This window comes from Falco biarmicus, chromosome 1 (genome assembly GCF_023638135.1).
Source record: "Falco biarmicus isolate bFalBia1 chromosome 1, bFalBia1.pri, whole genome shotgun sequence".
Lineage (NCBI taxonomy): Eukaryota > Metazoa > Chordata > Aves > Falconiformes > Falconidae > Falco > Falco biarmicus.
The window spans coordinates 77437656-77456073 of NC_079288.1; the positions used below are offsets into that span (position 1 = coordinate 77437656).

At 40.0% G+C, this 18418-nt stretch overlaps 1 protein-coding gene across 9 annotated transcripts in view; it reads right to left on the bottom strand.

The window, feature by feature from the left end:
- ABLIM2 (actin binding LIM protein family member 2) overlaps window positions 1-18418 on the bottom strand; it is a 144836-nt gene that overhangs the window by 20736 nt on the left and 105682 nt on the right. For 4 of the 9 annotated variants that reach the window (XM_056351359.1, XM_056351342.1, XM_056351306.1 and 1 more), the window contains 5 exons: window positions 17964-18084; window positions 10488-10589; window positions 9156-9209; window positions 4121-4173; window positions 3362-3509 (listed from right to left, as the gene is read on the bottom strand). In XM_056351359.1, the coding sequence (XP_056207334.1) occupies window positions 3362-3509; window positions 4121-4173; window positions 9156-9209; window positions 10488-10589; window positions 17964-18084 (478 nt within the window). Of the gene's footprint in view, window positions 1-3361; window positions 3510-4120; window positions 4174-9155; window positions 9210-10487; window positions 10590-16131; window positions 16231-17963; window positions 18085-18418 lie in introns of all 9 variants that reach the window. The other 5 variants (XM_056351366.1, XM_056351352.1, XM_056351376.1 and 2 more) reach the window with 4 other exon arrangements.

Here is an 18418-nt window from a genome sequence, read left to right on the forward strand (position 1 = left end):
TCAGCCCCATGGGGTTTCCAGGCCTGATACAGGGATGTAGTGACGAATACTGAATTAGATCACAGCTATTCCAGTTTAGAAACCAGAAACTTACCATTGCCTGTGACCTGACCGGCAGTGACGCCAGAGGGCAAAGAGTGTCATACCATTGAGACAGGATGAATCTATCTGCCACACAACTGTCACCCCTGCTCCTGCCTGGAAAAAGATGCTGGTGCTGCACATCAGTGCAGAGTTCAGTTTCCTGGCCTCTTGGCTACAGAGAGGATGGGTGAGATAACTGTTCTGTCACCAGTCGCCAAGGAAAAAAGCAATAAGGTAAGGACCAGTTTGAAACCAGACACAGTTCGCGCAGCTGGCAGTGGCGGAGAAGCTGCCGCCCGGGCACCGGGACGGAGCCGGGACCGGGACAGTCGGGACCGAGCCGGGACCGGGACCGAGCCGGGACAGGGACTGAGGCGAGACTGACCCGGGACCGGGACAGCCGGGACTGAGCCGGGACTGAGCAGGCACCAGGACCGAGCTGGGACTGGGACAGCCGGGACCGAGCCGCGGCCGGGGCAGCTGGGACCAAGCCGGGACCGAGGCGGGACCGGGACCGCCGGGACCGAGACGCAGCCGCGGGCACCAGCGCCACCCTGTGGCCGGCTGGGAAAACCCAAGAGCCGAATGACGCCGAAACGGCCCGAAAGCAGTTAGCAAGGCCCAGTGGGAACGGTATCTCACTTAGCTTCTGTTTCCCATGAACTCAGTTACACAGTTAAACACGTTTTGTTTTGCTTCTTTTTGTTTTTTTAAATATAAAGGAAAAATATAGCACTAAAAGCCAACAGCCACGTACTGCTCATTGTCGTATCCAACTGCAGCTGTACTGTTACAGTAAGATTTCTGAAGTAACTGGCCAAGACAAAGCAGTCTCTCTCTCTAATTAGGCACTATCTGAGCATCAGCTACTTTCTGCCTGGCTACAGCTCCTGTTTTTTGCACTATGACATTCACTCTACCTGGACATTCTGAGGCTGCCTCTCAGCACATCAGGAATACATGTAGAGCCAGGGTTACATACTTTGACGACTGCTTTCCTAAGTATGTGACACTTAAAATCATGAATTATGGTAAATTATTAACTACTAAACATCTACATATACAGAAAAAAGACATTTACACAGGATGTAAGCAGATGCAAGGCCCACTCTAGATGCCAAATTACACAAGCTTCACGCTGATGCGCTTTGTTGTTAGACGTATTCTTCTGGGTGTATACCTAACACAACGTGGCTAAATATCGTCTAGAGCAGAATAATCCTTCTCTGGTTTGCCTAGAGGCTGGACAGATGAACGCAGGGCTGTTTACACAGTATGTTTGGACACATCCCCAGAGATTCACAGTCTTACGTCTACTAATCCTCTCCACTTTGTATATAACAACTTGGCACCAAACCTATACCTGAAAAGTTTATTTTCTCTGATACTCACTGACTATGCCACAGACACGGGGCTGAATGTCAGAGTTCTTAATCATAAGTGCAAGAGGCAGAGAAGCTACTCTTCCATGGCCAGCGGGGCATGTGACAGACCACAAATATTCAGAACTAAATAGGGAAACGCTGATTACAGAAGGAATTACTTTAGTATGTCCATGGGTACTAAAACATTCTAGTGGCTGAATAAAATCATAAAGAAAGGGGTGGGGGGTGGGGGCGGGGAAGAGTGGAAATGTCAGGGAAAGAAAACTTGCCCGAGCATCAGTTCTGTGTAGCTGATAATTGTGTAGCAGGGCTAACTTTCACAAGGGACAGCGAAAAGCTAACAAAACCCCATGGGAAATTGCTTACACAACCTGCAGTGCATTGGTGTGGAGGGGACACTGCCTCTGACAGAGGTGTGAACCATCTTCTGAATTTCTAGTTTTAATAGCTCCATGTTCCCAAGATAATAAAAAAACCATAAAAGAAATGCTGGTATAGAAGAGTGACAAGTCCAGCAATATTCTCATGAAAAAACCTGACACCGTATGTTGTTCCTGTGTAACACAGTTCTTGGTGTGCTACATCCTTGTACTTAAAATTTGCACACAGGGACTATTCTCTCAATACATATGTAGAAAGTATCAGATCAACTCCAGAAAGCTTCCAACCATAACCAATGACACATTACAAGGAAAGGTTTAGGTGTTCATTTTTGGGCAATGGCTTACAGATGTTAGATGTGTGAGGTGGTCGGGCTCAGTTTCCCCTGCACAGGGAATCCTACAATACACCTTGTGCATGTATGTCATGTCTGGTGAGGACTAAGGAATCAAATCCCTCCAAGTCAGACCCATGAGACTGATGACCCAAAATAACTTTTCTTCTTTATCTTGTTACAGCCTTGTGACAGACTTTGTAGCATCTGTTTTTCCTCTTCCTTGCAGAGCTAAGCCATAATTTCCTTAATATACGTTGATGGAGCCAGCTATCACATTACCAAAATGCCCACAAGACTGACATCCTAGCCCTGCTTCCAGACATGCCTCGCATTGGATTCATTCTTTTGGAAAACTGCTTCCCCAACTTGTTTACCCCAGATGACCTGGTACTGCTGTATGGTATGAAGGGAAGAAGGCAGGGAGAGGAATGTCCCAGTTATCTGTTAAAATTCATTTAAAGTATTTTTTGTCATCTATGTAATCTAAAAGTAAAATTCAGACCTGATTCTGATGACCATCTCCTTCCTCTCTGGACTTGCTGAACTGCGGAGGAAGAAATGTGCAGAATGTGCTTTTGGTACTGAAAGGTAGCACGGGCATATGCTCTTCAGACCAGTATTTAGTAACAAAATTACCCCATTATTCCATCTGGAAGATTTCTGTGAACTTACAGGTATAACTGTGAGCAACAGCAAAAAATGCCTACTTTTAATTTTTGGAGCAAAGTGTTCTTTATGCTTACTGTGATACAGAAGAAATGGCTCTCATGGTTTGTATCAAGGAGTAATCGGCCCAAGTCAAAAATCTCCCTGATACTACTATCCTGTCTGTTGAAAACACACCGCATATAATTAATAGCCAGTTTTATGTATGAATGAGGGGCACGTTTTTGTGGTAAGGAACTTCTACTCTCCAAAGAGACAACACCGTTTCTTTATACAAGCAATGCTTCTTCTTTTACTAATGTGAAACTGTAAGTAGTTTCACAAGACAAATCTCAAGGCATTGAATGCTTACAAGCCATAGGAAAACAGACAAATAGGTGTAATTACAACAGAGAAACAAAGCATAAAGCCAACTAGAGAGCTATGTGGACAAGCCTGAAGCAGGGCCACCTTCCTTTGCCACACTCCTACTCAACAGCTCCGGCAGGCCCGCGGATGCAGTACTCACGGGAGTAGCCAGCAGTCATGCCCTCTTGCGCCCTTGGGAAGTTTTCTCTGTCAGTTCCGGCAGTAAGAGACAGGGATCGTGTGTCCGAATCCGGGGAATTAGTTCTGGTGTCCATATCCCCTTTCAGAATGAGCCAACTGGTCTTCAGCTGGAGAGAGTAAAAGCCTGTTACAAGATTCAGTATTTAATATCTGAATACAGTTCTGCTTCGTCTGTCTAGGAAGCCTTGTGAACTGATTGTATGTTTATGCTCATTGCAACTTCCACCATTCTTTATCAAATTATAAAAGTGACTACATCATGACTTAGACATCACAGGTACCAAAAACTTTTAACTTTCAGCTGGGCTGAGGATAGTTTCTCTGTTGATTAAGCTGCCTACTGTGCCCCACTTTAGAAGATGCACTGTGTCATTTTCTTGCTGTTAATTAATCTACCGTTAACATTTTTTTTATGTTAATATGCAGCCTAAGTAAAAGTCCAGAGGCCTAGCTGGACCACCTTTGTATATATTGAGACTGAGTGAAAATTCATGTGCTTACTGCTCTTAATTTCAATATGCCTACTTCTTTCTTTACTGTAGAATGTAGATTCTAAACCACCTGAGTGAGAGATTTGCTATATCTTCTTGGAAAGACCTAAACATAGCAATGATTATTTCAGCTATATGAAATAATACCTTTACATATGAACATGTTTTGAAAAACAGTTGCTTCAAGAAAGATCAATATACTCCCTTTTGTTCTTTGTGATCATTACCTTCTTACTGTCCTGATCCAAGCTTCCATCCTCCCCTTCTGATCTTCTTGCTGCTGTAAGATTAATTTAATTTTAAAAATTAGAGCAATTACATCTTTTTTTGTTTTCTGTTTTGGCTGTGGTTATGTTACCAATCTTTTTAAGTGGTGCTGATGTGTGGGGGGGACCCAATAAAACCCCCTCAGAGTTGGGTAGGAAATTCAACGTGTAGAGCTATGATTCCAAATCATTCTGAAATTCTTACAGTAATACTAACCCTTCAGGTATACAGTGTATTTAGATAATCTATTCCTGCTGGATTGTGACCCCCTCTTTTTAGGAAGAAACTACATTTAAGGAATGATTGGTGGGAAAAAAACCTATATCATAATTTAGGAACAGATTTATACGGTCACTGTGCACAGTGTGGTCATTTCCCCATTCTGTGTTACCATGACCATGAAGACACATTCGGTTGCACAGGTATTCTGTGGCCTGCGCACCTGGGCCTCCTACATTCCCAAAAAGGTTCAGCAATGCCAGTAAAGTAGATAGGAACAAATGCGGTATCACCTCTTCATGAAATCAGCAAGAGAGGCTGGGTCAGACTGAAATTCACAATTCCTCGACCAACCACTTTTCTGACTATATCGCTCTTACAGAATTATTTAATAACAACAACAACAAAAAAATATTGCTGATATTTTACTGTTGGTTTACTGTCTTGCAACTTCTCAAATTGCTGAGACGAAAACCAGAAATGGAAAACCCAAACCATAAAACCTACTCATTAGATAGTTCCAAACCATCAAGTGTGCTTTACCTTGTCTTTTATGTCCCAGAGTATTGTTGCAGACATTGAGTTACACCTCAGATTCTTACAGAAAGATTTTGCACCAAATTTCACATAATTGCAGGTAAAATTCCAAAATTTGAGTCCTACTTGCCTTAGTATCAGTCTGTGTTGTTTTGGGGAAAGTTTATACAGTACAAAACTGGAATACCACATTATGTAATGCACCTAGCATCATTTTAAGCCCATGAGAAGTTATCATAAGGGGACTGCCTGCAATGCCTGAGTAAAAGGGCAACACAAGAGCTCCATGCAACACAATGTACCCAGAAAATATATTAATAATAAAAATAGTATGCAATAGAAAAGTTAACGCATGGATTAGATTATCAGAGACAGAGGTGGGGAGGAGATTAAGTTGCACCATTAGAAGTGCTGCAACACTCCCTAGAAAGCTGGGAACAACGCTGCCCTCTCCATTTCCCCAGCCAGCATGTTTGCAGAGGATCTGCCCCGCATGTGAACACAGGCACTACCACTAGCACTTCAGTGCTATTCTGTTTCATTTGCCATCACACAGCTCACAGGCAGACCTTAACTATTTTTATTGAGGACATGGTTAAAAAATGACAAATTGCAGCAAGAAAAAAAAAATCTATGGGTTAGAGGTGAAAAACTTAACTGTAGAGGTTTTGGTGTTTTTTCAATTTAATGTTATGGAACAAAGCCAGGTCATAAAGTAAAAACAGTATCATGAAAAATCTCAAGGTTTTCATAGTTAGCTAATAGCACCCTGATGAGGGTATTTCCTCAAGATGGCAAGCTGCTTCTCTGAGAAATAAATAGAAAGAAATATCCACATATGACAGATGAAGAATAAAATCCCTACATTGCAAGAAGGACAATTAAACAAGTTGTTCCATGTTATATGTACGGATCTTGCTCTCACTAAATCAGAAATCCATATAGGGAATCAGCTGCATTTTTGGAAATTGTTTTTGTTTCAAGCCGTTGATGTTTGCAAAGCAAAAAAACCAATCCAAAGCGTTATTCAGAGATTTCAAATTTTCCACGGGATCTTGAGAGCATCTGACTTCAAAGACATGCAGAGGAGTACAATCAAAATCAATGGGGGCCATGAAGGCCTGCGCCTCCCAAGTTCCTGAGGGGGCTTCATACAACAAATCCTTGGCAGATAAATCCAAGTAACCAGAATTTCATCAGTACTGAGCATCAGCTTCACCACTACAAGGGATACTTGGTTCTGCTGTGAACCCAATGTGAACTGCATGTTGCACATGGATCGGTGCTAATATTGCCAAAAAGCAAACCTCTTAAATTTCTTTTTAAACTCTAAATGATGTTAAAATATTTCTTAAACATGAGCACACACACAAAAGAATGACCACGCAGGCTCCTGCACTCCTCACTTTCTGTCCCCAGCTCCCAGCCTGATCTCTCATATGTCCCATTCTATCACCACCTTTTCCTCATTCTGAAGTTGGGTGTTCGTAATAGAAACACAGAAGCTGTAGCTACAGCAAATCTGTTGGGCACTGCTGCAACTGAAACCTTTTTAAAGCCAAATGTTTTGGAAGAGCTTTTGCACTTCTTGTTTTAAAGAACATTTTTGTGCTTGTTTGTTCAAACTTGGTCTCTTCAGTGAAGGAATGTTCTCTGGCTCCTTTTCAGCATGTATTAGCTCACTGTCCGTTAGCTTGAGGAGCTGGATCATCAACTCCTCATGCGTTTAGTCAGGAGTTCTTCCAGAACAAAAGGTAAATTTCATTTATTTTTTTTATTTAAAAACAATTATTGGAAGGGAAGTGCATTGATTTTTTTTTTTTTTTGGCTTTCTGAGTTAAGAGTAAATTATGTTTTGCTCTTCATACGTTAGAAAAACAACAAGCATGTATTTTCAACACAACCTTTCAGAACATCTATAATCTATAAAAGAAAGTTCAAAACATATATCCTTGTTAACCTATAGAGACATCTGACTCACTAATTTAATTCTCCACTCACTCCAGTGATTATGAGGAAAAACTCCATACAGCAGTGCAAAACTGACATAATCCAGACTTCGACTGCATATCTGATGGATGGAAAATTGATATAAAAATGCCTGGCCTGGAAGAAAAAGAGCTGCTGCTTAGAATCCTCTTTGCAACCAAAAGTATCTATAAAATTAAATGACACAGACAGGACATTGGAGCCATATCCTCAGCTTGTGTAAATCCACAAAGCTATGCTCATTTACACCAGATTACTGTAACTTTGCATTTGCTCATGATCCTTCCAAACACCAGCGCACTAATCAACTTCTTCCTTCGTCAGTAGCTTTTTTTGCACAGCCTGAGTAGTTGCTTCAAAGTTTGTATATCTAAAGACAAGAAGGAATTAGAGAGCTTGGGCAGATTATAAAGTTGGCAGATTACATTAAAGCAAGCACTAAACCAAACAGATACTATCTTTTTGCCTGAGAGGTAATATTAGTTTGTCCAAGATTAGGATACTGTGAGCAGAAAACGTCTATCAAAGACCAACACCTAAAGTATGCTGAAATGTCAGCAAGTCTGACTTTGCTCAAAACCATACCCAGAAAAACCACAGAGGTTATCTAAATATCTGAATGTGCAGTTACTTTAGCATGAAGTGCCAGTTACAGTGAACGTGCAAGGCTGACTCACTCGGGAGACATCAGTTGACTATTTTCTTTCTCCTATTACTGTACCAGATCCAAACTAGAGTTTAATCCAAAAAAGAAATAACTGCAGTTTTCCATGAAAGGCAGTACAAAATTGATAACTACATAACCCGTCATTTTAAAAACTGTTAACTGGGTATTTTAACATCAGTTAAAGCACTCTGTTACCACAAAAGAAAAATAGGTAAAATGTGTTTTCCTTGTTCTAACCATGAAGGCAGTGATGTATCTGCAGTCCCTAACCTTTCACTCAGGGAAAGCTGTCAGCAATCAGCTAAAGCCAAAGTACGGGAGAGCAGACACACGGAGCTTTCTCACTCTTACGTACAACGTGGGAAGTCACCTCTGTGCAGACAGTGCAGCAGAAGGCGAGAGGATGGGAGGAGTTGCTCCAACAGAAACACTGCTCACAGGCACAGCTTGGACCTTCCCCTGCCATGAAGAGTGGCGCAGCTTCATTCTCCCACCTGTATGTCTGAAAATACTTGCCTTCACCTCCAAAGTGCCTTAGCTCACGTTGTGATGAACATCTCTCATGTTTATTTTATTCTCTCATTCCTTCCCAAGCAGGGATACAATCATGATTAAAATAAAGTTATTGCTGTGAGACTGATTTATATCAGGTATTTTATTTTTATTTTTGACCTCTGCTTCTGACTACCGGAGTACCCCAGTCATGACTCTCTTAAAAAATCAGAAATGTACTTCTGCACTTTTCAGGCACACTTATTGCAGCAGAATCCCCACGTATTTTTGCCAAAGACTGATAGTGGAATTCAGTTTAGAAAAATTAATTCCCTATTACTAAACCTGTATCATGAACCAAGATCATTGTCAACACCACTGAGAACACAGCAGGCACTGACAACAACATGGAAACTGCACTAATGTTAATTGGTGAAACGTACAGCGAAAGTAGTAACAGAAGAATGCAGACTTTGTATTTCTATTTTTCATATTTATGAGGGTCTTAAGTCAGAATCTCTGTGGTATAAAACATCACATTTCTTACTGTTGTTCAGAAACTCAGTAATCTTGTAGCTGGGTCTACCAAAGCTTTTCCTATCACATCTTGCCAAGGTTATCAGCTACGGAATTTGTTCCTAACTACCATGGTGTGACTACATTTGTTCTTGATATTTTACAGCTTGAAGAACTTGCCAATGAAAAGTAGATTTCAGATACAGCATTATCAATGAGTATTTTTTTCCCCAGCAACATAGCAGTCAGAATTATTTACAAAAGCCAGATAACCCAAGGCATGGTCTGGAAACAGAAAAGCAACCTTCAACATTTACCTGTTTTCTATCATTATATAAATAAGAAAACTGCTTTGAAGTTAGTGCCAGCTTTGAATTACCAAGACAAATCAAAATATCGTTACCTCAGTTTCAGAGAACTTACTGAATCCTTGGACAACATGTTATACAAAATGCTATTTAATTTTCATGTTACTTTTTTCCTGCAAAGACTACAGCAGACTAATTTGGAAGTCAACATGCATTTCTTTACAAAGACACGTAGATAAAACTGCAACTGACAAAAGCAGACTGTACCATGCTGTTTGTAGATAGGAGGTTTCCTATAGATGTTATCTTTTACGCCAGTGTCTGAGAAAGAGGAAAGAGAAAGGAAAGAATAAAAGAGTAAGCACGCAGTTCAGACCATGCTGCTTTTGTCTCCTCGCAACACCAAAAATGCACACACTTCAGCAAAGACTACACATTCATTCAGTGGTTTGTCGTTCACTGGTTATTACAGGAGGATGAAGCTTTATTCATCACCTTTATATATTTAAAATATTGGCTATACCTACCTATGCACCACAATCCCTCTTCAAGTCCCTCAAAATGCTTTAAGGCACTTTGAATGGCACCCATTTGCTGAAACGTAGGTGGTTACATCTGCACTACCTATGTATACTTAGGCAACAAACTGGGAGCACTTGTCACTATTCAAAATAAAATTCATACACAGGTACAACAGACTACTATAATAGTTATGCTTGAAAAGGGACTTCTTCCGTTAATGATGAACAAAGTGTACATGTTCAGATATAGATGTTTATACTGGAAATGTCCAATATTCTTATAGAAAATTCAATAGTTTGTCTACATTTTGAATTACACAGATAACTTGGCCTTCCAGGAAATTTCTGAAAGGCCCCAGAACCACAGTCCAGGGTTCCTATATCATGTTGTACAGACATCAGATTTACTTAGTACTACAGGCCCGAGCAGACACAACTCCTAATCACAGTGTGTTTACAGAAACATTAACCCCAGAAGCTAAACACTAGAATAAAAGAACTTCTACTGAGCAGGTAGATGTGCTTAGCAGTCAAAAAGCTAAACAAGTGTGGACATAAATTTAATGTGCCTGTTGACTGAATGGGAACTTGAAAACAGTATACCACATATGCAAAGGCACAGCCACAGGGAGCTTCCTAGAGTTCTAAAGTCTTCCAGCTGTTTTTAAGGTCTATGTTAAGATGACTTTCTAATTCAGAAAGTAGATGGATATGGAGAAAACCAAAATCAAAACCCCCTTCAGCATTCCCTCCTGCACACAAATTCAACAGACCTATGCAGCCATGGCACTATAAAGAATTTTATCTCTGTAGGCTTAATAACATTTGTCACTGTGTGCCGCCTCTAACATGTTTACATATATATATACACACACATAAGCACACAGCTCTCTAACTCCTTTATTTCTAAGATGAAGTTTAACAGGTAAAAGTTTTGCACTTATCAGACATGTTCTTCTCTTGCAGTTCAGAATTCACAAATCAATGCAAAAAACCCCAACAAAACCAACCAAACATTCAGAAGAGAATAAACAGGTGCCAGCAATTGAAGATCAAAAGCTAAGCAGTGAATGCCTACCTGGAATATGGAAATGCCTAGGAGCCTGCTGATAGACAGAAGGTGAAGATTTGCTGTCGGAGTACATGGATAAGCTTGGAGTGCTCCGACCACTTTCACTGCCTCCAAGGGGAAGAGCAAAGAAAGCAGATAAAAGAAAAAAATGGAAAGCAAAGTAGAGTATTTCAAGCATAAAAGCTTGATCAGAATGACTTGTTAATCCAACAGTTTTAAATCTATGTTTTTTTAAAACCCATTATTTTTCAGTACAGCATATTGGCTCAGTCTCCAAACATCTCATCAATAACAAGTATCTGATAGATAATACCAGATTAAACTGCCCCACTTTGAAACTAAAGCTTCTTTTTTAACAACACTTTAACGAAGAAAATAAAAGGATAAGAACATCCACAATCCTGTAATGTGTTTTGTACAGCCTTAACTGAACAATCTATCAATCAAGTTTTTTAAAAGTTTAATGCTATGGCTGATGGCCTGCCCCTGCAACCAGTAATGAAATCATTCAGTAGTGTTTAAATTATCTCAAAGCAGGACTAAACCAAAAAACAGATGTTTCAGTTAAGTCAAATATTCCTGTGTATATCCATGACAAAACCAGATGTTGCAATTTGTTTCTTAATTGCAAACTTTTCCCACATGTAACATGCCACAGCATTTTTTATTTACGCAAAAACAAGGTTGGATTATCAAGTCATGGATCTATAATGCCATAGTCACTTCACCAAATTTCAAGATATACAGTGGATTGATCCGTATTCATGTTTTCATTTGTTTTGTCAAATGCTTATTAGGTGCCATTCATTTCCTCTCAGCTTATTTCCCCGAAGCACACTCTATGGCATTATAGTGCTGCTTGGCAAACAAAAAAGTAAAGCTCTACTTTTTTGGGACTTGTAAAATCCTATTAACTTACAGCACTGTTAAGCAACTGGAAGCCAAACATGACATTTATTCTAACATAAAATGGTTGTTAATTCGCTGTTATTGTTTTAGTGTGGATGGAGCACAAATTTAATGGCTAGTAACAATGAAATTATAGCAAGTTTTTTGGGGGGTAAAGTAAGTGCAGTAGCTCAGGACACTAGACTTGTAACTGAGTTACTTCTGCCTTCAGGGAGAGATGTTTTATAGCCATAAAACTATAGGGCTACCGTAACTGCCTAGGCCATGCCCATGGAGGTGGTCTCGGCCTCTGCTGACAAGAAGTGGATGTGTGGTCATGGGTCTGTCACCAAAGCCAGCCTTGACACAAACCACTGAGGCCAACTGGGTGGCACTACTGAGTTCCACAGGAGCAAAACCAGGCCAGACAATGTCAGAAAAGCATGCTGTGCATCTCATGACAATACACTAACTAACCTGTTCCGAATTTTATGTCTTATTTTCACAGTTGGTGAAAAATTAAAACTTAAAACCAATTCAGCTCTTACCACTGTGTAGTCAGTCACTGTGATTTCTAGTGGAAAAAATGTAACCTGAGCATTTGAGAAACTGAAATCGCAACTGCACATGCTGATAGATTACGGTCCTTCCAAAAAGTAAGAGAAGAATTATGGAATTACTAAAAATCTGGTGCATCACCACCAGCTTGTAGTCAAGATGTCCTTGGACAGGGAACCGGATAGTTATTCAGTTTTTTGATTCCCACTTTGCTTTTGGAAAGAAAGAGGTGGTGACAGGTCTTCACCATACATTTATTAATTCCCTCTTTCTTTGCTGCTTGCTGCCCAGATGCTTGGTCATCTCTACTAAATGGAAGAAACTCAATGTCACTCCCAGTTTGAATGCAAAGAGCTGTGGTAGATACTCATTTAAGTAAGGTTCTTATAACTCCAAAAACCTTAAAAATCTTGTAATGCCATTCATTTACATGTGGTGTTACTACTGAAATTTTTTAATTTAAAAAGAACAGGAACATTTTCAAGTGATTTTAACAGAGTATTAATTCCTCAATTACTTAAAAAATAGCATATTATTAAACCCATATTATTCATATATGACCTGCACTGCATGAATAATCACCTCATTGAGCAGTGACCCCAAGGAGGTGGTATCATACACACACACAGAGTAATTCTTCAGGGATAAGGTAAAGTGTCATCAAGGAATCAGGAGGAAGCATTGATTAAGAGGAATAAACTTGTAAGGAAACAGGATGCAAGCACAAGTACCAGGGGACAGCAGATCTGCAAACTGCTCGATGTAAGGACCATCTCTGTGGAGCAGTTTGCAAGGCCATCACCTCTATCTTGATCAAAAGGGGAGAATTAAGGATTAAATGAGGGAAAAGGTTCTTCTTGCAGCCCACTTGTACAAGCTGATGCACATTTAAATTTAAATTCTGCCACTGATTGGGACAAATACACAAGAGTAGCTGTATTTCTCATTTTGCATACAAAAATAAGTATTTAATAAAGCAAACTCAAGACCCATGTAGAAAAAACTTATGTGTAGGAACTACAGACAGTCATTTAATCTGGTCTGTAATTAAAATCTTTAAAATGAGACTTTGCCAAGAATTCGTCTCTTTTAAGGTTTGCCTGGTATACACTGAAGAACTTCAAATAAGGTCTCAGAAAACACAAGTACCAGAGGAGCAATTTTCCAATCTTTTGGTTTTGTCTTCTGCCACAAGCAGCTGCAGGCTGTGATCTGCTCTACTGGTCAGCACAGAGCAAAAAAAAAAAACCAGAATCGTGAACTGTTCCCTGCATTTTATTTAACTTGGAAAGAATCTGGAAAGGTTTACTTTGAACTTGAGTGTCAACCACAAAAACTTCCCTGTGTCTTTTGGCTGCTGATAGAGTAGGCTGCTCTTTTAACCTCGTGTCCGTGGAGCCAACTGACCACAGCTCAGACCATGCCCCCTTTTCAAGGGATTGTCATGAAAAGTATATTGTTTATAGCTCCTTCCTAGTCAGCTTTTATCTTATCTGAGAGTATGGGAAATTCGATAATGAGTTACAGTGAGAGCTGTCTAAGTTTGGGATTGAGCAACAAACAACTGGCCTAAAGAGGGAGATGTCAGAGCTTATACTCATGAAACTGGATGCTTTAATATCTCTGCACATGTTGCATTAAGCTAGAAAAAGGTTTTTGTTTTTCAGGTTTGATGACTAATGCTTTTCAAGCTTTCAATGTCGAATAAAATGGACTTTGGAAGCTGTGCTCCTGTACTAGAAAGGAAAGATACTTTCTACCACGTTTTAAGAAAGCACTTATTCAGCAGGGCTCAGCATGGCCAGTGCACTCACTGACTCCATCACCCCGAGAAGAAGAGTCACACCAAGTGTAGGTACTTGGAATATCACACCCCGTCATTCACAGGTGCATGACCTGTGAAGTTTTCTTGATGTGAGGATGTGAGGCTGTCACAGGATTTATTTCGAAGACATTCTGAAGACAAAAATCCTTAAAAGAGCACAATCAAATAATTCATCTGTACACTAAAGCTCATCCTATTACACTTCATGAGAGCAAGACTACAGTATACCGAAGAGCGAGCAGAAACTCAGTAACCGTATTTTTTGCTGGAAGAATGATGAATCATGTCATTCTTAGGAGAAAAATGATGCAGACTCTGTGAGGTCATAAGGAAGATTCTGCCAGTAATAATGTTTCTGTCTCCTAGAATCTTAGAGAAGTATTTTTTATGATGATTGTGGAGTGCTGGCTTTACAAAGAGTATGTCTTTTATTATTATTAATTGGTGTCTTATATTTCAATTTTATAAAAAAAAATTAAATTAGTGTGATTTCACTTTTCTAAAACCAAAGTAGTAACATTAACCTTGGTCTGGATAAAAAGCAATTATTGGTACAATCATAATCTTCCCTGAGTAACCACTTTGAAGAGAAAAAACCAGCATATTCACATCCTCAAAAGGTTTCTCCAGATAAGGTGAAAGTACAGTCTGCAACTCAGAGAAAATAATTCAGAGACCTTAAAGAGGATGGGGGCAAATACTCTGACTCCTTTTGGACTGAGATGTTAACTCGGTGTAAACCAGCAGAGAATCTATACAACTGCTGCAGGGCTCACAACTGCCTGTACAGGGAAATTATAAACAAGCTTTTCTGCCTCACAGGAGCACTGTGAGGCACTGTGAACTACTGCTTGCAAAATATTTTGGCTCCTTGATAAAAGTGCTGCAGAATTGCAAAATATTATATTTTTTCATCACTTTACTAATAAGTGTTCGGGCACAAGGAGCTGCCACTTGAGGATTTCTTCCTCTAAACAGCAGCAGTAAGTAATTGCTGCTGCTCTGGGCAACAGCAGGTAGCGCTGAACAGAAACTCAATGTAACGGGAGCGCTGCTAAGCAATTGCAAGCGGGCTTTCAAATAAGAGCTTTCCATACAGTGAATACATGCACTGCAGCACATGAAAGAGGTTTTTCTTAGTACATCAGGTTGGATAATATCATCCAAATTTAGGGGACAGATCAAAAAACTGTTCAAGCAGCACTGCAGAGAATACCAGTGTGTGCCAGCCTTTCAAAAAATATGTGTGTGGGGGTGTGACTACTTGTGGGAAGGAGTTTTGCAGGTAGACTTTAAAATGGCAGCAAAATTTCATCTCATCAGCTTTTCCCTCCAAATTTTTCTCTTGGGAATCGTTATTTAGAAGACTCAAGTCTGATTCTGTTCCTGTTTATACCAGTGAAATTCCGCTGACTTTGGGCAGAACTGTTTCTGGATGCATTAGAGCCCAGTGAAGATGCATTAATTATTCTTCCAAACTCAATGAGTGCCTGCTGTTCACTTGAGTTTGCAAGTCTGGTTCCTGCAGAGGGTCACTTCCTTTTCTGTAATGGTTATGACAGCAGGAAGAACAGTTTTGCTTTATTAAATCAAACAGTACGTGAGTCAAGGAACAGGCATTGAAAATGTTTGCCATTCGTGTCTCCTCCCCATTTACATTGTTACGAGAGAGGACAGACTCCGGGGAAGACACATGTGGTAGCTGAATGTCTTCTCTTTCTGACATTTAACTAACCAGCTAGAAAAAATAAGCTTTTGCCTCAAAGGTTCTTCATATTCCTTGGCATTGTCTCACATCCGCAACATGGAGGTCATTAAATGTTAATATCCACTGCAAAAAGAATTAAGGGCAAGGAGAATCGATTCTGTTACTCTGTTTTATAATACACAGCACAGACTATTGCTAATCAGTGCAGTTATATTGATTTAACCACCTTATCTGGCATAATTTTTGGTAATGCTACAAATAATATGAAGAATACCTAAATGTAGGTTAGAACATTAGGTAACAGATCATCCAATGTTGGATCCAACGTATAAGCTTGTTACGCTATTTAACATCACCCACAGGGTAAAGGTAAACCTGGATTTTAGAACAAAAAGACTTTCAAATTACTCTGTCCCTCATTTTACTTACAAAAGCTAATTCCTTCCCTCTACCCTTCTGAAAGACACTTAACACTCACTGAAAAAAAGCAAAAATAAAATAACCCATACCCCCTCAGTTCTTAAAACTTACACGTTACATCAAGAAAGCACTTGCACAAAATTAAGACAAATCTTATCCAAGTGGAAGCCATGCTTGCACAGACATAAAAGTGAAACACATCTGAGTAAGTCTACAGTATCACAGCACGGTTTTGCATTCCTGGACCTTACCTTTGAAGAAAGGGATGTAATGATGTCTGAATGTAGATGTAGGGCTTGGGTGTTGGGGCAGGGAGATGCAGCTACTGGTACCAAGACTCTGAGTACCAGCTGGGGGCAACAGAGAGTAAGTGAAAATAAACTATTTAGTTCACTTACTGAAAGCCACAAATTACAATGCCACCGTTTTTTTCAGGAACGTTTTCCTCCTGATGCTTAAAAACATATAGTTTATATTTCAGATTTCATCCTTCTCTGGTTAGTGCTAAAAACATCACAGTGGCCATACTACGTGCTCGACCAAGGGACACGCGCTTTCCGCAACAGAAAGAGCATCGTATAAAATGCTTATAATGTAACGCATCAGAAAATATTCCAGAAAAGGCACCACAAAAAGCATAGCTGCACTCAGGGGAAAATCTGCATATTCAAAAGCTGAAAGAGGGAATGATATATGCTCATAATGGATCTAATGAAATGAAATGGGGAGAGCCTTGTCTCTGCAGAGAACTGCGCTACGAGTGGGTCCAGTTCTCACTGCCGTTGGTGCACTCTGGTAGGATTTAGTTCACAACACACCAGGGCACTCAGATGCATGGCTAATTTAAGCATTTGAAGAAACGTCCTGAAGTTATTTGAGCTACGAAAGTTAGACATGTGATTAAGTACCTTGAAAAACATTCTCAAAGTAATCTCTGCTTTGTTGTAATTACGTCCTGATAACATATTTTGGAGGACTAATGACAATTATTAAATGCGGCAGTTAGGATGACTATCTAATAAATTTTCAATGAAGCTGTAAAACGTTAGAATTAATTTGGAATTTCTTTCATCTTTCCTCCTTGCTTTAACAGTGTGCAGCTAAGCTTAAGCATGACACAGCTGGCAGACCTTCGGCAGAGACTAATCTTTCCTCTCTCAAATAGATTTTTAATACTCAATCTCATTTCCACTTTGTCAAAGACTCTATGTAACACAAATATTCAATTCCTGTAAAATCTGTTTCTGTTACCCATAAAATTTTCATTTCCACTGGAACGATTAAGAACTCTCAATTTTCCAAACCACTTTATAATTATAATGTATCTCCAACGAAATTAAAAGACACCAAGGAAATAATGCTCTGCGTTCTCCACCCAAATAATGGAGTGGAGAAAAATCAGAATTGTTTTTGAGCAATTTAGTTGATTATTTCCAAGGATAAAACTCTGCACATTGCCTAAATACGGACGGGCTTTTGTAAGGGACTCCCATGTAAAGATCAAAAGGAGGATCCCTCCTCTCTGTGCAACAAGAGCACCAACACAGCTGCTACTACAGCCCAAAGTGGCAATAAACATTGCTGTAAGCTTCTCAGCTATAGCAACTTGGCCTTCAAAATCCAGCCATTAGAACCCCTAGTCACTCCTCCAGCTCTTACACTGTGGAGAGGAGACACGGGCAATAACCCTGCGGTACAAGAAGGGATATGAAGTCACTGGATCACACTCTGGGCATTGTGTGCATTCACTGCTACCATGCCATTCCTTGAAAAGAGGTGTGGATTGAATGCATAGCTTCAGGCAGGATGGGACTAGGATTAAGTCCTTTAAACTGTTTTATCTTCCATTTACAGATACATAAAATCAATCTTTCTAGATGCCTGTTTTCATTTTCTTAGATACTCATTCCTGAAGCACTTGTTTCCTTTCTTCCCATGGGACTTGCTGTTTCACTGTAAATAAACCACTGCAATGAACAGCTACTCCTCCTTAAACCCCTGTCTACCAGAGTCTACCCTACTTATGACATAAAACAAAGTAGAAGAAAAATCTGGAGAATGAAAAAGGCTGCTTTTCAATTACCTGGTCTGCTGTAATGCTGAGGAGAATGTGACGTTGGAGTGTAGCGACCATAGCCCAGCGAGCCAGCAGAGCTAGGACTTGATGTCCTGTACTGCTTGAAAGATCTGTCATCTTGGTCACCCTGAGAGGAAGCGAGGAAATGTATGTTATCAGGGAAAGAACATGCCATTTTGCACGTGTCCGTGCTGTGTAGATGGAAGTCAATGCTGTTGTAACACTCCATGCAATCCCAATGAAATGAGGTGGCTTTCAGCCGTAAGTACCTCCGCTGCAGTGTGACTGAAACAGCTCTGCCAAGAATCAGAGAACGGCCGTGTTCCCAGGAAAGGTAGCACATACATGAATTTAAAATGACAATATAATTTGAAAAGAACATAACACTGTAGAAGTGTTGTCTCAGGACAGTATAAATCCCTGGGCATATGTGGGTGGGTGGAAGACAAGGTCAGGTTAGC